General features: G+C 39.7%; 1 protein-coding gene across 5 annotated transcripts in view; it reads left to right on the top strand.

Moving 5' to 3' along the window:
• The first annotated feature begins 7,354 nt into the window (after positions 1-7,354).
• UBE2E3 (ubiquitin conjugating enzyme E2 E3) overlaps positions 7,355-18,081 on the top strand; it is a 94,456-nt gene continuing 83,729 nt past the window's right edge. Inside the window, exons 1-3 of one of the 5 annotated variants that reach the window (XM_060411092.1) lie at positions 7,355-7,536; positions 8,997-9,215; positions 10,972-11,022. In XM_060411092.1, coding sequence (XP_060267075.1) covers positions 9,022-9,215; positions 10,972-11,022 — 245 coding nt within the window. In that variant the 5' untranslated portion in view covers positions 7,355-7,536; positions 8,997-9,021. Of the gene's footprint in view, positions 7,537-7,597; positions 7,967-8,072; positions 8,555-8,996; positions 9,216-10,971; positions 11,023-18,081 lie in introns of those variants that run through there. The other 4 variants (XM_027964786.2, XM_012132205.5, XM_060411091.1 and 1 more) reach the window with 4 other exon arrangements.

Genomic DNA, 18,081 nt, shown 5'->3' with positions numbered 1-18,081 from the left:
AAGATACACCTGAATGCAGACTTCCAAAGAATAGCAAGAAGAGATAAGAAGGCCCTCTTAGGTGAACAATGCAAAGAAATAGAGGAAAACAACAGAATGGGAAAGACTAGAGATCTCTTCAAGAAAATTAGAGATACCAAGGGAACATTTCATGCAAAGATGCTCATGATAAAGGACAGAAATGGCAAGGACCTAACAGAAGCAGAAGATATTAAGAAGAGGTGGCAAGACTACACTGAAGAACTATACAAGATATGTCTCAAAGACCTGGATAACCACAATAGTGTGGTCACTAACCTAGGGCTGGACATCATGGAATGTAAAGCCAAGTGGGCCTTAGGAAGTATTACTATGAACAAAGCTAGTAGAAGTGATGGAATTCCAGCTGAACTATTTAAAATTCTAAAAGATGATGCTGTTAAGTGCTGCACGCAATATGTCAGCAAATTTGGAAAACTCAGCAGTGGCCACAGGACTGGAAAAGTTCAGTTTTCGTTCCAATTCCAAAGAAGGGGAATGCCAAACAATGTTCTCTTTGAGCCTATTTCACATGCTAGTACAGTTATGCTCAAAATCCTTCAAGCTAGTCTTCGAGCAGTATGTGAACCAAGAATTTCCAGATGTACAAGCTGGATTTAGAAAAGGCAGATGAATTAGAGATCAAATTGCCAACATTTGCTGGATCATGGGGAAAGCAGGGGGCTTCCAGAAAAACATCTACTTCTGCTTCATTGACTATGCTAAACGTCTTTGACTGTGTGGATCACAACAAACTGTGGAAATTCTTAAAGAGATGGCAATATCAGACCTCCTTACCTGTCTCCTGAGAAACCTGTATGTGATCAAGAAGCAACACTTAGAACTAGACATGGAACAACTGACTAATTCAAAATTGGGAAAGGAGTACATCAACTCTGTATATTGTCATTGTGCTTATTTAACTTTCTATGCAGAGTACATCATGCAAAATGCCAGGCCGGATGAATTACAAGCTGGGATCAAGATTGCCAGGAGAAATATCAACAACCTCAAATATGCAGAGGCTACTACTCTAATGGCAGAAATTTAAGGGGAACTAAAGAGCCTCGTGATGAAAATGAAAGAGGAGAGTGAAAAAGCTAGCTTAAAACTCAATATTCAAAAAACTAAGATCATGGTATCCGGTCCCATCACTTCATGTCAAATAGATGGGGAAACAATGAAACAGTGAGAGACTTTATTTACTTGGTCTCCAAAATCACTGCAGATGGTGCACAGCCATGAAATTAAAAGACACTTGTTCTTAGGAAAGCTATGACAAACTGAGACAGTATATTAAAAAGCAGAGACATCGCTTTACCAACAAAGGTCTGTCTAGTCAAAGGTATGGTTTTTTCAGTAGTCATGTAAGGATGTGAGAGTTCAACCATAAAGAAGGCTGAGCGCCAAAGAATTGTTGCTTTCAAATTGTGGTGCTGGAGAAGATTCTTGATAGTCCCTTGGACTGCAAGGAAATAAATCAAGATCAGACACAATTTAGTGATTAAACAATAACGCTTCTCACAGCCTTTTAACAGTTTTAAAAATGGTCTTCCTATTTTTTCTATCAACCTTAAAACTTTTGACAATCTGAAAGTCCACTTGAATTTTCATTTTTTTAATTTATAAAAATAACAAATTAGAAAACTGTTAAAACAGTATCAATTTTCACCGAATGTTTCCCTCTGTATTTATTCACATCATTTTTTCTCATTATAAAAGTTCAGTTCAGTTGCTCAGTGGTGTCCAACTCTTTGCGACCCCATGAACCAGAGCACGCCAGGCCTCCCTGTCCATCATCAACTCCTGGAGTCCACCCAAACCCATGTCCATTGAGTTGGTGATGCCATCCAACCATCTCATCCTCTGTCGTCCCCTTCTCCTCCTGCCCTCAATCCCTGCCAGCATCAGGGTCTTTTCAAATGAGTCAACTGTTCGCATCAGGTGGCCAAAGTTTTAGAGTTTCAGTTTTAACATCAGTCCTTCCAATGAACACCCAGGACTGATTTCCTTTAGGATGGACTGGTTGGATCTCCTTGCAGTCCAAGGGACTCTCAACAGTCTTCTCCAACACCACAGTTCAAAAGCATCAATTCTTTGGTGCTCAGCTTTCTTCACAGTCCAACTGTCACATCCATACATGATTACTGGAAAAACCATAGCCTTCACTAGACAAATCTTTGTTGACAAAGTAATGTCTCTGCTTTTTAATATGCTATCTATGTTGGTCATAACTTTCCTTCCAAGGATTAAGTGTCTTTTAATTTCATGGCTGCAATCACCATCTGCAGTGATTTTGGAGCTCCAAAGAATAAAGTCAGCCACTATTCCCACTGTTTCCCTGTTTATTTGCCATGAAGTGATGGGACCAGATGCCATGATCTTCATTTTCTGAATGTTGAGCTTTAAGCCAACTTTTTCACTCTCCTCTCTTACTTTCATCAAGAGGCTCTTTAGTTCTTTGTTTTCTGCCCTAAGGGTGGTGTCATCTGCATATCTGAGTTTATTGATATTTCTCCTGGAAATCTTGATTCTAGCTTGTGCTTCCTCCAGCCCAGCGTTTCTCTTGATGTACTCTGTATATAAGTTAAATAAGCAGGATGACAATATATAGCCTCGATGTACTCTTTTTCCTATTTGGAACCAGTCTGTTGTTCCATGTCCATTTCTAACTGTTGCTTCCTGACCTGTATACAGGTTTATAATAAAAGTAGTTCCTGCTTATTTAAAAGAAGAAAATTACTGAATAAAAAAAGAGTTAAAAAGATTTTTCATAGTTGCTCTAAAATAGCATAGTTAACCTTTTAGAGTACTTTCCTTTTAGATATTTTGGTCTTGCTAGTTATAAAGATATGGTACAAATTCATTTTTGTGCCATATTTTGCACAGATAGTTACTGAGCACTTATTTTGCCAGTTTCTTCCTAGACATTGAGTCAAGCTCTGGTTTCACAAAATAAAGAACTCCTGCCTTCATTTATTATAATAATAAATGATGTCATCATAATCTGTTTTGTAGTTTTGCATAATCTTCATATGCATTACTGTAATAACTGCAAATTTCATTGGGTGAATCAGTTTCTATAGTCATTTTCTTATAGTTGTGTGTTAGTTGCTCAGTTGTGTCCAACTCTGTGATCCCATGGACTGTAGCCTGCCAGACTCCTCTGTCCATGGAATTCTTCAGGTAAGAATTCTGGAGTGGGTTGCATTCCCACCTCCAGGGGATCTTCCTGATCCAGGGATTGAACCCAGGTCTCCTGCACTGCAGGCAGATTCTTTACCAACTGAATCACCAGGGAACTCCCAATTTTTCAATGTTATTTTTTCTGTAGTTAGAGTACCTTTTAAGACACATTTCTTGAAATGGAGTAATTTGGCTAAAGGACATGGACATATTTAAGACTCGATACAAACTTTGAAGTTGTTTTTCAAACAGCTAGTACCAACTCTCATGCCACTGAAAATGGACAATGGGAAATTTTTTTTTATGAATCTGTCAGCAATGATTGTAAACACTGAAAATTTTTGTCATTATTTTGGTAGGTACTTCATTTTAATTTTCCCTTTTTTTACTGCCTAGCAAGGTTGAGGCCATGGGATCGCAGAGTCGGACACAACTGAGCGACTGAACTGAACTGAGCAAGACTGAGTTGTATATGTGTGTTTTATTGGAGGACAATTACTTTACAATGTTGCGGTGGTGTGTGTGTGTGTGTTTTAAGTAAGGTTAAATAAATGTATTTCTTTTTAAAATTTATCTGTTTAGGAAATTCCTTGGTGGTCCAGTGGTCAGGACTCTGAGCTTCCATTGCAGGGGGCCCAGGTTTGATCCCTGGTCTGGAAACTAGAATCCCACAAGCCCCACGGTGTGGCAAAAGAAAAAAAAAAAATTATCTGTTCATGCCTTTTGCTTTATTAAGGTGCTTATGCTTTCATTTCATGTGGACAAGCTCTTTATGGAATAAAGACATAGAGGATATATATTCCACATATTCTATATGGAATAAAGACCGTTTTGGTATATACTCTCCCTCAGACTTATGTCAAAGGAGAAAAGGAGAAAATGATCACTGAGCTTTGTGCCCTAAGGTCAAATAGAGGTTTAAGCCATCTTCCCATTTCCAGGTTCCAGCCCAGCCTATGGCACATGGCAGGTTTTGTACACACGACACAATGGAGGCACACTGGATGCCAATCGGCAGATTGGACTCTGGAGGTCCAGAGACACTGAGAGTAATAGCAATCTTGGCTTCTTAAACTAAGCCTGGGCCAAGAAATGACTTCCTAATAAACCAAAATCTGTTTTTGTTTTTTTTTTTTAATGGATAAAGATAATTTTATAGCTAGAGGACAAATGGGTGCACGTAATTGGATAACATCTGAAACAGCCTAAAAAAAAGAAGGGTAAAAGGAAAGGATGTTGAGAAAGGTTGTTGTGTGGAAGGAAATAAATGAAAGCAACAAAGCAAAGTAACAAGTATTCTACATCCATTGTGTATAAGGTATGTTGTTGGCTGTGGTGGGTGATTTTAAAAGATCCGTGGCCCCTCTATAGTTTATATAATTACTCACTTCAGAAACTTAAGCAAATCAAATGTGTATTCCTATAGAATTCTTGGTTATACACACACATACTTATCTACACATATAACACTAAGACCTATTGAAAAGCATGGGAAAAGCAATTCCCAAATCAGGGAAGTCTAAAGGATTCTGGAACCTGCCTCGTCTCTCCTCGTAATGACCAGTTACTTTAGGTCACGGCATTTGTGAGAAGAAGGGAAGAAGAGGTCTTCATGGCAATACTGAATTTTGTATCTTTCCCTCTTACTTCTGACTTTCTCAAAGCTGTGAGCCAGAAGCTGGCAGGACCCCATACCAAGAAGAGAAAAAGAGGAAACCAAGAGGGAATGATCTTCTTGCAGTAGCTGAAGTCTACTTTGTCGTACTATTTTGAGGGGTCATATGGGAAAATGTTTATTGCATACTTTATAGAATAATTTGCGTTAGGCAAATTCTGTATGCCAACATGAATGCATATAAGACATGGTTCCTATTTTCAAGGGTAAAAGTAGCTGCTTACCTACTATTGTAGGGGCATGCCCCTAATGTCCCTAACCTCGACAGAACCATTCATTTTCTTTCTGGTGACTTTAACAATTTTGTGTAGGCATGCATGCTCAGTTGCTTCAGTCCTGCCCAACTCTTTGCGACCCTATGGACTGTAGCCCGCCAGGCTCCTCTGTCCATGGGATTCTCCAAGCAAGAATACTGGAGTGGGTTGCCATGTCCTGAGTACTATTTATTGAACACTTATTATGTCCTAGATAATTTGCCCAGAGCACTGGTTATATTATTACTTAATGATCCTTTCAGGCCCAGTTCGTTGTTGCTTTTATTGACCCGTCCATAACCTCAAGTTTAATTAATAATTTATTCCATGACTAATTTTAATTGATAATTATTAATACATCACTCATTCTGTTCACTCCTTTAATGCAGCACTTCTCATTCTGTAGTCTACATTTCCGGCTGTCCCACTATACATTGAGCTCAGTAAGGGCAGTGTATTTCACTCCAATTTCTTAGCGTTTGGTAGTTCCTAAGTATTCTGTTGTGTGGATATTGTGTGGAACTCCATGACTTCAAACACACTGAAGAATCATGAAATTTTTGAGCCAAGAGAGGAGAAAGATTTGACTGGAAAATGTAACTTGCCTGAGGTCACACGAATCTGGTAAAATGAGATTAGAATCTAGTTGCCTTGCTTTTCAGTTCACTATTGTTTCTTCTATCATGGAAAATGCTACCAAAACATAACTAAATATCTTTTATCTCCCAATCTCCCAGCTCCACCCAAACCTCTTCAGTTCATGGCCTTTGGGCCTTCAGTCTGCTTCTGTGATATTAGATTTCCTAAAACAATGGTTTTTTTTTTTTTTTTTTTAATATATAGCTTTCCTTTCACAACTTCACATTCCAAACAGACAAAAATCCAAACTCCAAATTGGCTGGCTTTTGCTAGCAGTGTAAAAGTTGGGAGAACCTTCTGCCGGTATTTTCACTAACAAGCTCTTTCCACAAGTACACTTTAATCCAGCCCAATCAAACTGCTTGTCAACACACACACTATGCTCTGTCTTCAACATCTGAGACTTCACATTCATTCTGACTAGTGTCCTTCCTTCTAACCAACCTGGTGCACTTTAATTACCTGTTCCCCTTCTGGATTGGTTGCTTCTAACACAGAGTAGAGAGATGGGGCTTTAGTCACACAGTAGTTGAACTGAATTTTGCAGTCCAGCACCTGGGGCATAGACCTCCAAGATGTGCACTGAATGTGTCTTAGGAAAAATCACAGAAATGTAACTTACTCATTAGAGTTGTAAGCAATCCTTTACCAAAACTTTTCTATTTGGAGGAAAAATAAGCATATTGGCTCACTCAGCCTTTTTTTCTTTTCTCCCTTAATTCTATTTCATCTGTTATGACTCTGCCATTCTCTGTGAACTCCACATTCTCCCAGCACCCCTGCCCCTGACACTTGTGGGAGAGGAATCCACAAATTCCTTTGGGGCTCCATCACTGGAGCAAGTTCTCAGGAGCTGGAGAAGGTCTGGGCTGCAAACAGGAAGTGTCTGTACTTCTGGCCACTTTGTTTCCCGGGGCAAAAGCTGCAGAGTCCACCTGGAGACAGAATGACAGAACAAAACTAACCTTCACTATCCCCCACCTGCAGCTTTTCTGTGTGGACATTCTGACCCAGTGCCACTTAGGGGTTTCGCTCTCCAGAACTGGTATCTAGCATGCACATCAGAAGAGCACCCAGCAAAGCCTCAGGTATGAACCCTCCTTACGTTCCCCTTCACTTTAGTCGTTTTGAATTTTTAAGTTTTGAAAGCATCCATAGGAACTTTCTCTTTGGAAGGCCGAGGGCCAAAGACAAACAGAGGCTGGCCACCTGGTCTCGAAATCCTTTCTTCTTCCCTCAGTGTCCAAGACCTCATCTTGCCCCCTGAGCTCTCAAGAGGGGCAGGTGGCAGCTTTCCTCTGCCTCCGTACCTGGCCTCGTCCACGACACCCATTAGTCTCCAATCTTCCAGGGCAGTGGGGGACTACCGGCCACGCGACCCAGGCCCTTGCCCAGGCACGGGGACCCCGTGGACTACGCTGGCCCGTGCGCTGGAAGAGGGGAGTGGGCCAGCCCGGGCATGACCCCAGCTCCAGGCAGTGGGGGCGGGTAGTCCAATGGGCAGCCTCGCTCCGGAGGCGGGCTCAGGCCGGAAGCCACCCCGCGGCACAGCGGCCCCGCGAGACGGCGCCCGCGCCCCCGCCTTCTCCGCGGCCAAGGGCGGCAGGGGCCAGTCCGCCGGGTCCCCGCCGCGCTCTTTGTCCGGGCCGCGCGCGGGCGGACGCGTGCGCCCCCCGGGTGAAGGGAGGCGCGGAGAGACCGCGCGGGAGCGCGCGGGAACAGCTCGCGCCCGCCGGCCGCCGGCGGCGCGCGCCCCTCCGCCAGGCAAGCAGCGAGCGAGAGCGCGCGCCGTCGCCGCGCCCGCCCCTCCCCCCGCGCTCGCCTCGGAACTTGCTGACTGCGCGGCCGGGAGGAGCCGAGCCGGGCGGCGGCGGCGGGAGGCCACAGCGCGCGGGGGTCTCCCGCGTCCCCTCAGCCTCGCCGGGAGCTCGCGCCCTCGCCCAGCCGGGCTCCCACCCCCCCTTTTTTCCGAAGGCGCTGGGCGGCGCCACCCTCCGGCCGGAGCCCGGCACTGCACAACCCCCTCCGACTTTCAATGTTCCACACTCCCCGGCCAGAGCCTCCTCGGCTTCTTTTTTTCCCTCCCCCCCCTTTCCCCCCCCCCAGCTGCCTCCATTTCCTTAAGGAAGGGTTTTTTTCTCTCTCCCTCCCCCACACCGTAGCGGCGCGCGAGCGGGCCGGGCGGGCGGCCGAGGTAAGGCGGCGGGGCCGGGGGGCCGCGTGGGGGGCGGCCGGGGCGGCGGCGGTGGGGGAGGGGGCGGGGGCGGGCAGCTTTGTTCGCGCCGGGCGCCCGCGCCGCCGGTGTCCGCGAGCCGCCGCGGGGCCGGCCGGGCTGCTCGCATCACTTGGCGCCCGGCGCGGCGAGCGCTGCCCGCGGCCCCCGCGCGGCCCTCCCCACAAAGGGCCGCCGAGCTGCGTGGCCGCCGCCGGCCGCGGCTCGCCTCGGCGGGCGCGGAAATTTGCTGCACTTCTTGAGGCTTTGTTTGTTTGTTTTTGCTCTGAATTTTTTTTTTTTTTTTGGTTATTTTGGACAAAATGTCGGTCCGTGATGTAAAAATTGAGCGAGGAACCTTGATGGCATGGGGAGCTTTGCAGAAGGTGCAGTTTGAATTCTGCTTTTCCCAGGGTGGCAGCTTGGTCTTGGCCGGATGAATCTTCGCTGCTGGCCGTGGCCAGAACAGCTTGTTAGTTGATTTTTAAAATTCCTAAGTGTTGTATTTAAAGGCTTACGTGCACAGAGGAGGAATCACCACCTTAAATAAGCATATGGGCGATTAACAGGGTATGTTTTCCTCTCGGAAAAGGAATTTGGTAGCTTTGACCAATGTCAGTGTGTAAATATTTAGACGTTATTAGTGACTTTTTAACATTTTTCAGCGAGATCTGTTATTTACACTGTGTCATATGTTATTAATGCTCGTTCCCTAAGTTCCCTGGCAAATCTGTTTCATGCCTTCTGAGAAAGTAGACAATTGATAGATTGTCCAAGGGATGGAAAAAAATGTGAGTGGGTTTTCTAACTTGAGTTCGGTAAATCCCTGAACGCTGCCGTTGTGAGACACATCACCTCCCCTGTAACCTTGCTGTACGATGAGATAAGTGTGAACACTTTTGAAGCATTTTCACTAAAACACGATTTTAGGTGACGATTAAGAGAAGAAAATGCTATTGGTTTATTTCTTTAGACTTACATTTCCTTTCTTTCCCCGTTTTTTCTTGAAAAGTTTTCCAAGAAATAACTTCACCAAGATGTCCAGTGATCGGCAGAGGTCCGATGATGAGAGCCCCAGCACCAGCAGTGGTAGTTCAGATGCAGACCAGCGAGACCCAGCCGCTCCAGAGCCTGAAGAACAAGAAGAAAGAAAACCTTCTGCCACCCAGCAGAAGAAAAACACCAAACTCTCTAGCAAAACCACTGCTAAATTATCCACTAGTGCTAAAAGGTAACGTGTGAAAAAAGGATTAAGCACGTTGTCAGTTTGTCTTCCAAATGGACGCTTTTGTTGATTTAACATCAGCAGCAATAGTTCAAAAATATTTCCTTGGCTGTCGGTTTTGTCTGGACTTGAATGAGTTGTCATTCTGCTTAGGTGGTATATAAGCCACCTCCCTGGAATGAGACTTTTAAGCAAACTTGTTCTGTGCTTTGGTAACTTCAGAGAGTGTCCTTGAGTAGAGACTGGAGTAACATCTGACAGATTCAGGAGTTGGCAAGGAAAATTTGGTGATCCCAGATTAGCTGGTACATTTGAGGATGTTGTCTTTTTATCAGTAATATTCATCTTTATTGAAGGTGACACTTGGAGAGATCAGTGCCTCTCTTCATGAAACTTAATGATCAGAAATGGTCATGTTTGCTAGAAAATTTTTAAAGTCGGGGCCTTGGCTGTATTTGAAGGCAGATTTTAAAATTGTACTTCAAGTGTGTCTTCACTTTTTACAAGCGTGACCTTAAGTCATTCATCTCAGGTTTTACTTTTTCTAATTAAGTTATGGTCATACCTCCGTGTCCTTGTGAGAGTAGCCGTTTACATGTTAGGTGGCACTTGGTGATTGAGAAGTTTGCCATTACGCCTCTTCACTCTAAAATTTGTGGATATGCTTGACATGTTAATACTCAACAGCAGGAGAAGCATATTTTGTTGGATATAAGTGAAAGATCATTTGTTTTCTGTTGATTTATATTTCTGTGATAGTGAAAAAAAAAGATGCTGTCAATGGGACTCCAATCAATGGTAGTAGTAAGTGAATACCTGTGAATTTTAGTAATTACACATCAGGTGTTCCTATAGCATTAGCCGATACCGACATTTTATTGATTTTTGTTGATCTCAACCAAAAGAAAAAGAAAATATAAAAGCTGATCAAATGTTGGCGTTCTGTTAGTGATAGTCTGTGGATTTTCACCTCTATTGTATCAATAATCAAGTGTTAATAACTAGAATATTTTATGAAATAACAGCAGTCCATGAGATAATTTAAAATCCTTCTCAGTTTCTTACAATCTTGTTGATGAACATACTAAACATATCTTAAGTTTTGAAAGCATTGTAAATTTAAATAAAATAAGAACTGCTCTTTTTTCCTCTTACCTCAAGGCTGTCTATCTTTTCTCCCAAATTTATTAAATTTAAGTGCTGTACTTAAGGTCAGGGGAAACAGATTTACTTAAATACAAATATCAGAATTCTTTGAAAGTTTTTCACTGGTAAGAATATTTGTAAATTTCAAACTTTTTTCTGACAGGTAAAATATTGTCAAAATTATTAACGTGCACTTGCAAGTAGCTTGTTCGTTTTTACCTTGGTGAAGTGTCTTGGAGTCATTGTCAAATATTCTAGTGCTTTCCCTCCTCCCTTCTTGTCTCATTTGCATATAAGCTTGAAAAGAGAATTTATCTGGTAAAAAGTGCTCTAAAATACATTTTACATCCTTTTCTGAGTACAAGTGGAGGGCTAGTTCTCAAATCAGGTGTGAATGTCTTCCTTACTTACAGTAGCAAGTGAGAAAAAAAGCTGCGAAGTTTCTGTTAAGGGATTTGGGTTATGCCTCTGAGAACAAAGAGGGAGCAGCCATGTTAGCATTACTGAGGGCGAAGCCAGCCTTGCATTTAACTGCATGGTGGTAGAGGGCAGTGTAATTCCCCGGTTATTCTGTAGACTCTCAAATCCTTTTTGTCTGCTCTCATTTCACTAACAGAATTCAGAAGGAGCTAGCTGAAATAACCCTTGATCCTCCTCCTAACTGCAGGTAAGAAACAAATTGTGTTGTTTTAATTTCAAACTGTGGAAAAATATCCAGAGATTCATGTATCATTGTTGGATATTTGTGCTGCAGAAGAGGCTACATTTGCTTCTTTTCAGCTTTGCAAGTGGATTGAACAAAAAATTGTCTTGGGTGAATCAAATAAATTTGGGAGGAAAAAAACCTTTTTAGAGTGTATCATACATTTTGAACTTACGAATATATTGATTTTTGCTTCTTGCTGGGATTAGTGTGAACGGTGCTGATTTTTATTCTGTTGTAATAGTTCTGTAGTGTGTTTATTCAGAAGTATATTGCAGAAACTTCTAAAATTTTGCTAAGCTTTAAAGTTACTGCTTGTGTGCAGTCTGAACTGACCTTCCAAATTTAGAAATTGCTGAATGTGGTGATACAAAAATGTAAATGCAGTAATAAACAGGAGTATAGTTATTTCTGTTTGATTTATTCAGTAACTTGCCTTTAGGACAGAGTTTATGTGCTAAGCTAATGGTTTTAGTTGCTGTTTTCTAGAGAATGCATTGTTGGAATTATTTACATTTTAATCAGATGGTTTAATTACTTGGGAAAATCCTTAGTATTTTTGGCACTAGAAATATGTGTATAAAAGACAGTGAATGAGTTGGAATTTGTGGGAAGAAGTCATTTCAGTGAAACTCATGTAGAATGATTTAAGATTGTTGGTTGGTATAAGGTGCATTAAAAGTAACTGGTTTGTAATTTTTTCCCTGAAATATTTTTAAAATTCCTCTTAGCACTCAGTTTTTCATCTGTGACTGTTTGACTGCTAAGATTCATCAAACTTAGAAAAACTGTCTTGTAGATAATTTGCATGGAGATAGGTACTCAGAAACCAGAATGGCTACTAGAAATAAAGCAGTGTTACAGTTTGATATGAAAGTGTTTTCTTGTCTTACCTATATTTTTCTACAAGTGGTGTTCACTAGTGGTGATCAGACCTATTTCTGAAATCTACTTGAGATATAATAGGATGTAATCCAACCGCTTCTTATTGTGTATGTTGACTGGGTCCTCTGATAAGGTGATCTGATGTTTATTTGCTTATATTAATATTTATAATCAGACATTTCAATTCAAAATGGAAACATGAATGTAAGCTAATTTTAAACAGATAGTAGTATGTCAGATATCAAAGTAGTACTTAGGAGCTATCTGTGCTGTCCAGTAGTATAGCCACTAACCACTTGTGGCTATTGAGCGCTTCGGTTGTAGTCCAAAATGAGATGTTCTGTAAGTGTAAAATACACATCAGAATTTGAAAACAATATGAAGAAAAGAATGCAAAATATTTTTACTGATTTTCAAAAAATATTTATTACATGTTGAAATACTGATATTTTGATATGTTGGGTTTGGGTTATTACGGTATGTAAAACGTTTTTAAATTCTTTTTTCCTGTTTTAATACGGTTACTAGACAATTTAAAATTACATATGTGGCTCATGTTGTATTTCTGTTGAACAGCACTGCTTTAGAGAATAAATAAATCAGTATTTCCTTTCAGGCTTCTAAATGGTGTGTCAAATCTGTAGCCATTTAAGGAGGTCAGGTTAAATTTGCTCTCTGGAAGAATTACTTAACATGGAGAGTGTATTCTGGTATTTCTCATTATAGAACATGTAAAGATCTATCGGTTCAAAAGTCTTTATTGTTTTAAAATTGCATATAAGGTCAAACATTTTTTAAAGGTTTTTGTTGATTTCCTGCGAATGGCACAAACTATTAAATAGTGTTCGTGTGTGAATCTAGTAAGCCCAATAGACACGTGCTGGATGCCCTGAGAACAATATGTTGCAGTTGCTGAAGAAATGTGCTCTGCCTATTTAACCCAGGAATGTTTCCACAAGGTCACTGACGATTATGGTAGAGGAAGTATAGTCTGTCTTAGAGATAGAAAGTTTAGTTTAATTTGCTTTTATTTTTCTCTTCATATACCAGATTTCCTTTCAGTCCATGAAATAATGCTTCACATTTAGTGATTAGACGGGTGCAATGGTGATCCTTTGGGCTTGCTCATTGAGCAGTAACTTGGCATACATACATCATCTGTGCTTTCTCTCCTCACAACTTGTGATCACTGTCAACTGCTGCAAATGACACCGCTCAGTTCTCTGCTTTTTTTAATGTATGAGTTCTTTTGTGACTGTGTGAGTGATTAATAGAGGGAAAAAAAACCCGAGAAAACATCAGTCTTAGTAGGAGACTGGAGTAGTTGTTTTTGTTTTTATTAGTTTAGGGACACTCGTCTTTTGTATGCTGGACAAGTGAAACATTCACATATTTTTATGTGTTTTTCTGTAAGTCTTCAGATTCTTTTGGGTGGAAGAACATCTAGGTCTTGTTCTTGAGCAGGAGTTTGGAATAGTGAGGGTTACTGGAGACGTTTTTAGGATTTTTGACAGCTAATTTAAAATTTGTGTTTTTACCTTTGTGTCAAATACGTATTCGCGGTGTTCTTGTAATTCACAGGTGAGAATTTTAGCTTTATGGTGATTGTACAGTTTAGATTTGTTAATTTATGTTATAATTAATAGTGGGACTCTATTAATAAATTCTAGAAAATATGTGAATTCATATTGTCTGAAATCTATGAAACCTAATTATTTTGACTTTCACGTGTAGTTAATTAGAATTCCATTATGGTTTTGAATATGATTTTTACAAGCTTGTCAAAGTATGTGATACATTTAATTTTTCAGAGAAGAATGTAAAGTATGTCTGTGTACATTGAAAAAAAAAACTTAAATGAAACACAAGAAAACACAACAAAATCAAAATTACTGACTTAAGATTTTTTCTTAAATCTTTTCCTATGTTTAATTAATAAAATATTTTTTTAGTTATTTATATAGCTGTGTCAAATATGTATACACCCAGGGAGATCATAGGATAGACTTAATTATTGAATTAAGTGTTTGGCTTTAAACCTATCTGAATATATTTGGGTAGTATTGATATTTCTTTTCCTGATAGTATAAACGTGTGATAAAATGTTATTTCCAGTGATTCGATGGCGTTTCAGTTTTTAGGTATTGGAATGCTTTAGGCCAAAGCATTTACAGATATAACACTTAGTGGCTTCAATTTGTATTCTTTATTCTAGATTAGAGTGTGAAGAGTTGATGTACCAGTGAGAATGAAGGGAGATTGTATTATGTGCAGTTCCTTACCTGTTTTTAGAGAAAGTTATTAAGTAGAATTGAGTGATGTGCTATAAGACATTTATGTTCCATCTGTTCCCCAGAGGGTGTCCTCTCAGGACTTGACAGGTGGTGGAACTTTAGAAAGGTGCTGGATTTTTAATTCAGTCTCTTTAATTCTTTTCATATCTGAGACAGTACAAAAGTATGCTCTAAAAATATCCTTTAATATGTTCAGATTGAACCTATATTAAAGTAGACATTCAGGGACATTGTAAATAGTTTTTGGTTGTTAGAAAGGCCTTATTGAGAGGGAGGCGTTACAGTACCAAGTTATTGTATTAACATGAAAACCTGAAAGTGGGTGCTATGATGCTTGCAAATTTTGCTCATTTCCTTCTTTCTAAAAAATGAACAAAAGCGATTAAGTTTTAAACCAGTAGTTGGGAAGCCCTGATTTACTCATAAGCCAACTGTCTGTGGATGAGCTCTGCCTCCTTTTGCGGATTACTACCGCCTTGCACCATTTCTAGGCAAGATAGAACTTTGGTGCTCAGGGATGGTCTTCAGACCAGTAGCATCTGCATCACAGGTGAGATTTTAGAACTGTAGAATCTTTTAGAAATGTAGAGTCTTGCCTACCCGCCCTGCAAAAGTACTGAATCAGGATCTGAATTTCAACTAGATTTCCAGATGGATTGAATGTAGTTTAAGGTTTGAAATAACTGGTACTTGAGCTGGACTGAGTACAAGCCCCTGCTCTGGCACCTAATAGCTGTGTTACCTTAGATAAGCTATGGAATATTCCTGTCTTTCTGTTTCTCATCTCTGTAATAAGAGATTAAAATTATACCCCCTTTATAAATTTGTTGTGAAGATTAGATGAATTTATATGTTTAGAAATTCCTTAATGTGAATTGGGTCAATAAAGTGGTTGAGGCGTGGTTAAAGAGCTAGCTTAGCAGTATGCCTTCACTTTTGGTGGCATTTTCTCCAGTGCATCAGCATCCAACTATCGGAATAATTTTATCTTAATCAGCTCTGCACCTATTGGGAATGTCAGGCAGCTAGTTAAAAGCAGTTCCTTGGAACTTGAGTAAAAAAGAAAATAAACCTAGGAACACTGGACAAGGTTGAACAAATAGTATATCCTCTTTAAAGAAATATGCTAATGGTTAATGAAACCTAATTCAGCAGAGAATGCTCTGTCCAGTGGATTATAATAAACTACTTTTAAATAGTGGTGATATGTTTTCCCTTTTAGTATTCCACTGAGAATGAGATTATATCAATAATTTTATAAAATTGAATTGATATAATTTGCTAGTTATCTGAACATAGCATTCTTTCCTTCACTGTGATCTAAGGAGAGATTTTGGAAGCTTTCTCTAGTTGACATATAAAGGCAGGTCATGAAAGTGACATGTGAATCTACATAGATTGGTTGTTTATATAATGGTTTTAAATCCTCCCACACATATGGATAGATTGCTTTTTCTTTTTTATGTATACATTTGATTGTTGTTTATGTTAGCCGAAATGTGCTATGTGAAGGTACGCCATTTCATGAAACAAAATTGTTTCATTAATCATCTAGCCCTTTTGTTTTCAACTCTTGAAAAAAATCCTGTAATGGCCTTTTTATAAAAATTAAATCTTGGTTGGATGCTCAGTTTGTAAAATAGATAAGAACAGAACTACTCTGACTGAAGGTGTTTTCCAATTGGTCTGTCAAATTGACAGAAATAGAAATTCTAGACAAAATAATGACTTTGGATTAGAGATCTATGAAGTATCCCATATATTCTTTACTTTTTCATAATTGTGTGTGTTTTAATTTTTGGCTTCACACTGAAGCATATGAGATCTTAGTTTCTCAACCAAAGATTGAACTTGCACACTCTGCATTGGAAGGCAGAGTCTTAACCACTGAACCACTGGGGAAGTCCCCATAATTGTCATTTTTAATATGATTGTTCAGAGGTATTTGGCTACCATTTGTATTATTAAAAAGAAATTGGTTTGCAGTGAAGCTAGTTATTTCCCTCATACATGCCAGTGTAGCAGAAAGATTCAGTACTTTGTGACTGAAAAGTTTTTCCAAAGGAATGGTATAATTGAAAATAATATTTTCCCCCTCAACAGGTCACATTTTTATTAGGGATCTGTTAAGTTCAGTGCAGATAATGTAATCAGAAAGTGGGTGAAAACTGTGCATTTATAAAGTTACGTGGTTACTTTGCAGCGGCATGCAAGACTCAAATTGTTTTGTTCTTTTCTATAGATAACCAGCTGGTACCTTATTCCATCCTTGAATGAGTAGCTGTAACAACAGATGGATATGTTTAGTTATAAGAAGATCAACAAGTCATTGTCCCTTAGAGTACAGGGGTGCTCCAGTGGATTCTCGTCTTTCCTACAAAATTAAGATTAAAAACAGAATGAAACCACCTGTAGATCTAGAGAACTAGAAAGATTCTTTCCCCTTTCTATACTGCTCTAACAGGGTAGCTTATTTGGCATTTTAGAATCTAGAAGAAGAAACATCTTTAAGTCTTTCATATTCCTCTTTCCCCAGTTCTCATCTGGGGGTGATTTTTGCCTTCTTATTCTTACACCCCACTCCAGTTGTCCTATGGGACAATTGGCAACGCCTAGAGACTTTTCGCAACTGGGGAAGAGGAGCTGCTATTAATAATTTAGTGAACAGAGAGAGGTCAGGGATGCTCTTAAATACCCTGTAATGCCTAGGTCACCCCCTCCAACAAAGATTTTATCTGGCCTAAAATGTCAGTAGAGGTTGAGAAATCCTGCTGTAGACGTTAACTCCAATACCTTTGCCTCTTTAAGTTTTACGTAGTTCATTTATTATTATTTTCCTATCTCAGTAGTGATGCCTAGTGAATATACTTTCTCCTTTACTTTCCTCAGAGCTGGTATCCCCATCTTCCACTACTCTTGTGCTGTAGTTTATTATCTGATACATGTCTTTTTTTTTGTTTTTGTTTTTTTTTTAATGTGAACCTACAGGAATGGCTATGTTGAGTACCTTTTAAATTATGGTCTACTGAGGCCAGAAATACTTACAGCAATATTTTAAATTAATTAACTAGTTTCCTACTAGTTCATTATACTCTCTTCATTATTTAGGTTTAGGCTGGTTATATCTGTGTGCTACTAGAAATACTGAAGTATCATTGAGTGTAAATAACCATTGGGAAATCATCAAAATTCAGTTTGATTCAGTACATTGAACCGCAAACGGTTTAGAAAGCCATGCTCTTCATCTGATTTTGATTTTTATCATTAAGACAATGCAGAGATTATCCTATTATTGTTACAAGTCCCCAGTCCTTTATTTCTAACCTGTGGGGCCAGTAATGTTTCGGAATGTGAAAGTTTTCAGATTTTAGAAAGGGAATGTGATGTAGGTCATATAACACTGCCAGTGGGATCCGGGTCAGCACTCCATAATCAGACACATGCATATTTCTACACCCAAACTGTGTGAATGCTCTCACTAAGTGGGATACATCGGCACTACAGATAGTTTCAGGTTAGTTCATGTTTGGTGTTGCTGCCAAATTATTTTTCAGTCTTTGATTTTTAGAGCTTTTGGGATATTCCAGAATGTGGGTAAGCAGTTGTGGCCCTGTACTACTGCTGTGACGGTGGCAAGTGGCGCCAGCTGTTTTACTACATGGTGCAAGGGTATTTAAAGTCTTGTTCTGCTTTTCTTTCTTTCACCTGTTTCCTCATAGCTGTTTTTAGTTTCTCAGCTTTTATTTTTGGAGCATTGCATTTTTTTTTTAATTGTCTAACCTGTATGATTAAAAGAGTTTAGATTCTTGATTTTAGAGTTTTTTTCTCCTTTTCTTTTGAGGTG

This window comes from Ovis aries, chromosome 2 (genome assembly GCF_016772045.2).
Source record: "Ovis aries strain OAR_USU_Benz2616 breed Rambouillet chromosome 2, ARS-UI_Ramb_v3.0, whole genome shotgun sequence".
Classification (NCBI taxonomy): domain Eukaryota; kingdom Metazoa; phylum Chordata; class Mammalia; order Artiodactyla; family Bovidae; genus Ovis; species Ovis aries.
Note: the sequence above shows the minus strand (reverse complement) of the source record. Positions and strands in the feature narration are given on the sequence as shown.